General features: G+C 46.7%; 1 protein-coding gene across 1 annotated transcript in view; it reads right to left on the reverse strand.

Annotated features, from left to right (window-relative positions):
• The window catches only part of LOC129412625 (latent-transforming growth factor beta-binding protein 4-like), a 112,736-nt gene that overhangs the window by 37,996 nt on the left and 67,240 nt on the right, over positions 1-7,500 (reverse strand). Inside the window, 3 exon segments of the mRNA XM_055166727.1 lie at positions 2,034-2,210; positions 2,412-2,555; positions 2,992-3,168. Of these exon segments, the coding sequence (XP_055022702.1) occupies positions 2,034-2,210; positions 2,412-2,555; positions 2,992-3,168 (498 nt within the window).

Genomic DNA, 7,500 nt, shown 5'->3' on the forward strand with positions numbered 1-7,500 from the left:
CCCTCTGTCACACAGAGAGAACACCCCTCTGTCACAGAGAGAACACCCCTCTGACACAGAGAGAAACACCCCTCTGTCACACAGAGAGAACACCCCTCTGTCACACAGAGAACACCCCTCTGACACAGAGAGAACACCCCTCTGTCACACAGAGAGAACACCCCTCTGTCACAGAGAGAACACCCCTCTGTCACACAGAGAGAGAACACCCTCTGTCACACACAGAGAGACACCCCTCTGTCACACAGAGAGAACACCCCTCTGTCACACAGAGAGAACACCCTCTGTCACACAGAGAACACCCTCTGTCACACAGAGAGAACACCCCTCTGTCACAGAGAGAACACCCCTCTGACACACAGAGAGAAACACCCTCTGTCACAGAGAGAACACCCCTCTGTCACACAGAGAGAACACCCCCTCTGACACAGAGAGAACACCCCTCTGTCACAGAGAGAACACCCCTCTGTCACACAGAGAAACACCCCTCTGTCACACAGAGAGAACACCCCTCTGTCACAGAGAGAACACCCCTCTGACACACAGAGAGAACACCCCTCTGTCACAGAGAGAAACACCCCTCTGACACAGAGAGAACACCCCTCTGACACAGAGAGAACACCCCTCTGTCACACAGAGAGAACACCCTCTGTCACACAGAGAGAACACCCCTCTGTCACAGAGAGAACACCCTCTCTGACACAGAGAGAAACACCCCTCTGTCACAGAGAGAGAACACCCCTCTGTCACACAGAGAGAACACCCCTCTGTCACAGAGAGAGAACACCCCTCTGACACAGAGAGAACACCCCTCTGACACAGAGAGAGAACACCCCTCTGACACAGAGAGAACACCCCTCTGACACAGAGAGAACACCCCTCTGTCACACAGAGAGAACACCCCTCTGACACAGAGAGAACACCCCTCTGTCACACAGAGAGAACACCCCTCTGTCACAGAGAGAACACCCCTCTGACACAGAGAGAACACCCCCTCTGACACAGAGAGAACACCCCTCTGTCACAGAGAGAACACCCCTCTGACACAGAGAGAACACCCCTCTGACACAGAGAGAGAACACCCCTCTGACACAGAGAGAACACCCCTCTGACACAGAGAGAGAACACCCCTCTGACACAGAGAGAACACCCCTCTGTCACACAGAGAGAACACCCCTCTGACACAGAGAGAACACCCCTCTGTCACACAGAGAGAACACCCCTCTGACACAGAGAGAACACCCCTCTGTCACAGAGAGAGAGAACACCCCTCTGTCACAGAGAGAACACCCCTCTGACACAGAGAGAGAACACCCCTCTGTCACAGAGAGAACACCCCTCTGACACAGAGAGAGAGAACACCCCTCTGTCACAGAGAGAACACCCCTCTGACACAGAGAGAACACCCCTCTGACACAGAGAGAACACCCCCTCTGACACAGAGAGAACACCCCTCTGACACAGAGAGAACACCCTCTGACACAGAGAGAACACCCCTCTGTCACACAGAGAGAACACCCCTCTGACACAGAGAGAACACCCCTCTGTCACACAGAGAGAACACCCCTCTGACACAGAGAGAACACCCCTCTGTCACAGAGAGAACACCCCTCTGTCAGGTTAAAGTTTTGTTTCTGTGAAGAAAAACAAATGAAACGGTAATAGACATTGTTTGTTGAATATGCAGATGTAATTGATGATACTATATGTTAATGATGGTATGAAAATAATGTAATAATGAATTTAAATGAAAATACCTCAAGTTGAAGCTTTTCTCAGCAATTTTTATGTGAGATTAAAAAAGAGATGAATTAGATGAATTAATTACAGATCATAATTAATTCATCTCTAAATGTTTTTAATGGCTTGACAGCACTAGTTTTCCCGTTACAGATTAAGGACAGTACCTTGTTCTGGCGGAGACGGTCTTGGATTCTGGGGTTTGTCCCGAGACGTGGACACAGACGAGGAGGAAGAAGAGGAGGAGGAGGAGGAGGAGGAGGAAGAGGAGGAGGAGGAGGAGGAGGCATGGCTGTGTCTCTGTGAGCCCTGAGGAGACGATGGTCTGGTCCCGGACTCGGTCTGGCCAGAGACTGGTCTGGTCCTGGACTCTGGAGGCTCAGGTTTCCTTGGGTCAGAAGGATTTGGGATACTGTTGGACTGAGGAGGACTGGGTCTGGTTTGGACCGATCCAGAAGCAGGACTGAAGCCTGGAGAGACAAAGAGAGAAACATAATTGCACAATAATTCCATGATTTAGTTTGTTAACCTGCAGACGGAAACCAGCTTCAGCTAAATCTGAGGTAAAACATCTGATCGAGTCCTGTTCAAACACTCAAGTCCAAATTCAGAACTGCGCCGGGATTCAGATCAGAGTTTGTTCCTCTCGTTCTTGGTTTAAAGTGTGTGACCTGCTGTGTCTCTGTGTGAGGAGTTGGACGGCAGCAGCAGCGCCCCCCGGTGGCCCAGCTGCTCGATGGCTCTGTGGTTGAACTGCAGCGCCGAGGCGGAGTAATGATACCCCGGACCGGCCGGACAGATCTCCTTAAACGCAGCTGAGGACACAACAAACCACATGACATTAAAACATAGAGTACTTTCAGGTATTTAGGTATTTTAGAATAATCACAGGATTGATTTTTTTTTATTTGTACAAAAAACGATGATGCGGCGATGCTCAATCCAACATGTGTCACAGATTAAGTTAATCAAACTGGAGAAGGAAGTGTGTACGGGTCATTTCACGCCAAATCTCCGCCCGACCTGCTCAGATTTGACTGAAAAAATTCTAGGAGGTTCACACACTTTCCAACTGATTTGAGTGGATTTACTGTTTTCAGATGATGTGACCAAATCTGAGCAATTTAGTTTTTTGTTGTTGCACTTTGGAAACTGTTTTGTTTGTAAAATGTGATGTAGAATTAAAGTGGATTTGGACATAGAGAAAGACAAAAACCAAACGAGTGTGATGAGGTGAAAGGAGAGTCTGACCTGATCCGAAGGGGGGGCACCTCTGGCAGTCCTCCCCCCACGCCTTCCCCACGCGACTGCAGCAGCAGATCTGTTTGGTGATGGAGCGAAGGATCGGCAGAGAGCAAGAAAGAGGAGAGGAAAGAGGAGACACCACCCGGAAACACTGACCCTTCTCATCCGAGATCACTCTGTGAGCTGAAAGAGAGAGAAGAGAGAGAGAGAGAGAGAGAGAGATCACTCTGTGAGCTGAAAGAGAGAGAGAAGAAGAGAGAGAGAGAGAGAGATCACTCTGTGAGCTGAAAGAGAGAGAGAGAAGAGAGAGAGAGAGAGAGAGATCACTCTGTGAGCTGAAAGAGAGAGAGAAGAGAGAGAAGAGAGAGAGATCACTCTGTGAGCTGAAAGAGAGAGAAGAGAGAGAGAGAGAGAGAGAGAGATCACTCTGTGAGCTGAAAGAGAGAGAAGAGAGAGAAGAGAGAGAGATCACTCTGTGAGCTGAAAGAGAGAGAGAGAGAGAGAGAGAGAGAGAGATCACTCTGTGAGCTGAAAGAGAGAGAAGAGAGAGAGAGAGAGAGATCACTCTGTGAGCTGAAAGAGAGAGAAGAGAGAAGAGATCACTCTGTGAGCTGAAAGAGAGAGAGAGAGAGAGAGAAGAGTGAGAGAAAGAGAGAGAGAGAGAGAGAAGAGAGAAGATCACTCTGTGAGCTGAAGAGAGAGAGAGAGAAAGAGAGAGAGAAGAGAGAGAGAGTCACTCTGTGAGCTGAAAGAGAGAGAAGAAGAGAGAGAGAGAGAGATCACTCTGTGAGCTGAAAGAGAGAGAAGAGAGAGAAGAGAGAGAGATCACTCTGTGAGCTGAAAGAGAGAGAGAGAGAGAGAGAGAGAGAGAGATCACTCTGTGAGCTGAAAGAGAGAGAAGAGAGAGAGAGAGAGAGAGAGATCACTCTGTGAGCTGAAAGAGAGAGAGAGAGAGAGAGAGAGAGAGAGATCACTCTGTGAGCTGAAAGAGAGAGAGAGAGAGAGAGAGAGAGAGATCACTCTGTGAGCTGAAAGAGAGAGAGAGAAGAGAGAGAAGAGAGAGAGATCACTCTGTGAGCTGAAGAGAGAGAAGAGAGAGAAGAGAGAGAGATCACTCTGTGAGCTGAAAAGAGAGAGAGAAGAGAGAGAGAGAGAGATCACTCTGTGAGCTGAAAGAGAGAGAGAGAAGAGAAGAGAGAGAGAGAGAGATCACTCTGTGAGCTGAAAGAGAGAGAGAGAGAGAGAAGAGAGAGAGATCACTCTGTGAGCTGAAAGAGAGAGAGAGAGAGAGAGAGAGAGAGATCACTCTGTGAGCTGAAAGAGAGAGAAAGAGAGAGAAGAGAGAGAGATCACTCTGTGAGCTGAAAGAGAGAGAGAGAGAGAGAGAGAGAGAGAGAGATCACTCTGTGAGCTGAAAGAGAGAGAGAAGAGAGAGAAGAGAGAGAGAGAGAGAAAGTAAGAAAAGACAGAGAGAGGAGTTTGTGAGAAAGAGAGAGAGAAACAGAGAGAACAGAGAGAACAGAGAGAAACAGAGAGAGGGTTAGAGGAGAGAAAGAGACAGAAGAGAGAGGATAGAGAGAGGATAGAGGTGTAGTTTGTAGTTGTAGTTGTAGTTGTAGTTGTAGTTTGTAGTTGTAGTTGTAGTTGTAGTTGTAGTTGTAGTTGTAGTTGTAGTTTGTAGTTTGTAGTTGTAGTTGTAGTTGTAGTTTAGTTGTAGTTTGTAGTTGTAGTTGTTGTAGTTGTAGTTGTAGTTGTAGTTGTAGTTGTAGTTGTAGTAGTTGTAGTTGTAGTTGTAGTTGTAGTTTGTAGTTGTAGTTGTAGTTGTAGTTGTAGTTGTAGTTGTAGTTGTAGTTTGTAGTTGTAGTTGTAGTTGTAGTTGTAGTTGTAGTTGTAGTTGTAGTTGTAGTTGTAGTTGTAGTTGTAGTTGTAGTAGTTGTAGTTGTAGTTGTAGTGTAGTTGTAGTTGTAGTTGTAGTTGTAGTTTGTAGTTGTAGTTGTAGTTGTAGTTGTAGTTGTAGTTGTAGTTGTAGTTGTAGTTGTAGTTGTAGTTGTAGTTTGTAGTTTGTAGTTTGTAGTTGTAGTTTGTAGTTGTAGTTGTAGTTGTAGTTGTAGTTGTAGTTGTAGTTTGTAGTTAGTTTGTAGTTGTAGTTTGTAGTTGTAGTTGTAGTTGTAGTTGTAGTTGTAGTTTGTAGTTGTAGTTTGTAGTTGTAGTTGTAGTTTGTAGTTGTAGTTGTAGTTGTAGTTGTAGTTTGTAGTTGTAGTTGTAGTTTGTAGTTTGTAGTTGTAGTTGTAGTTTGTAGTTGTAGTTTGTAGTTGTAGTTTGTAGTTAGTTGTAGTTGTAGTTGTAGTTTGTAGTTGTAGTTGTAGTTTGTAGTTGTAGTTGTAGTTGTAGTTGTAGTTGTAGTTGTAGTTGTAGTTTGTAGTTGTAGTTGTAGTTGTAGTTGTAGTTGTAGTTGTAGTTGTAGTTGTAGTTTGTAGTTGTAGTTCAGTGTTTCATGCATGCGCAGTTTTAGACAAACAAATCGGCCGCGACACAAACACTGGACAAACAGATGAAGTGTTTCCTGTGATGAAAGATGGAGCCTCCTCCTCTCCCTCAGTCTGCCCCGGGGCGGCTGTGGCACACACGGCTCTCTCCCTCATTCTGCCCCGGGGCGGCTGTGGCACACACGGCTCTCTCTGTCTTCAGTCTCTGCCTGCCCCGGGCGGCTGTGGCACACACGGCTCTCTCTTCAGTCTGCCCCGGGGCGGCTGTGGCACACACGGCTCTCTCCCTCAGTCTGCCCCGGGGCGGCTGTGGCACACACGGCTCTCTGCCCCCGGGCTGTGGCACACACGGCTCTCTGCTTCAGTCTGCCCGGGGCGGTGTGGCACACACGGCTCTCTCCAGTCTTCCCGGGGCCACACGGCTCTCTGCCAGTCTGCCCCGGGCGCTGTGCACACACGGCTCTCTCCCTCAGTCTGCCCCGGGCGGCGTGCACACACGGCTCTCCCAGTCTGCCCCGGGGCGCTGTGGCACACACGGCTCTCTCCCTCAGTCTGCCCCGGGGCGGCTGTGGCACACACGGCTCTCTCCCTCAGTCTGCCCCGGGGCGGCTGTGGCACACACGGCTCTCTGCCTCAGTCTGCCCCGGGGCGGCTGTGGCACACACGGCTCTCTCCCTTCAGTCAAATGTCTCTGCATTTGACCCAGACTCAGACTCAGGAGCTCCAGGTCTTGGTCAGGACGTCGGCTGGACTTGAGTTTCTCAGGTCGTTCAGTGATTTCAGCACTGAGCTTCATAGAACCACAGTTACATTTGTATTCAGTACGATACATGTGTCGATACGGAGCACTTTCGATTTGATACGATATATTTCAAATCAATTCACTACAGTCCAATAAAACATAAAGTCTAAATCATGTCTGTGACACTAAAAGTTTTTTTTAAACTTCTTCTTGTGCAAAGTTCATATGAAACACAAATATTTAAATCATCATGTGTCGCATAAACGATTTTCCTTCCTCAGAACAAACAACAAAACTGTAGCTGTAACAAAATTATTTAATAAAATAAACCAAAAAATACTCTTGGTGAAATATCGATACAGCAGCCCACGATATCGATCCTGTATCCAGAGGCGGCGCTGCCATTAGGCAAAAGTAGGCAGCTGCCCAGGGCCAACAAACCTCGAGGGGCCCCAGCCAACTGCCCTCAGTGCCACCACAGGCCGAGGCCTCGGAGCAGTTAGATTTTCTCTCTTGATGACATTAAAAGAGAGTGTTTTTACTTCTAAACAACAATCATAAGAAAAAGAATCATCATCATATATAAAGGACGTAAACAAAAATGTAATTGTACTAACAGTTAAAAATATAAAACTTCTTTCAGTTCTGGTTTTCTAGTCGGCGACTGAACTAATAAAACAAGTTTCCAATCACCATAAATCAAATAAACAAACACGAGCACGACTCAAGAACAATGGAGAAAAACAGACAATCAAATATATTTAAAAACAAAACAAAAAACAAAAAAACATTACATTATTGCAAGCATTATAGTGGGGCCCCAAACCAAAGTTCACCTGGGGCCCACTGTGTGTATCATCACATTAACCGATACGATATATCGATATTTCAATATTTTTGCACAGACCAAGTATTCAGATTATTGTGTGTTTCAGGTTGATGAGAAGTGAACAAATGCAGAGCTCACTGAGACGGACGACGTCCAAAAGACTTTTTACATTTTTAAATAACGTTTCTGTAAAAAAAAAACCTTCGTCAGATCATTTTTTCACAGTAAACTCAACCGAAGCAAGAAAAATGATCTGACAGAGAATCAAACAGATCTCAGAAGTTCAGCAGGTCTGGTCCAGTGGACTTCAGGAGCCACAGTGAGCGCCAGTCACAAAGACTGTCATTGTGTCCTTAGGCAAGACACTTCAGCCACATTGTCTATTATGAAAGTGGAGTGTGTAAGTGATGGTGGTGGTCAGAGGGGCCGTCCGTCTGTCCCAAGGCAGCTGTGGCTAC

The sequence above is a fragment of the Boleophthalmus pectinirostris genome, unplaced genomic scaffold (genome assembly GCF_026225935.1).
Source record: "Boleophthalmus pectinirostris isolate CB_2022bp ecotype Guang Dong unplaced genomic scaffold, ASM2622593v1 HiC_scaffold_9, whole genome shotgun sequence".
Taxonomy (NCBI): Eukaryota; Metazoa; Chordata; class Actinopteri; order Gobiiformes; family Gobiidae; genus Boleophthalmus; species Boleophthalmus pectinirostris.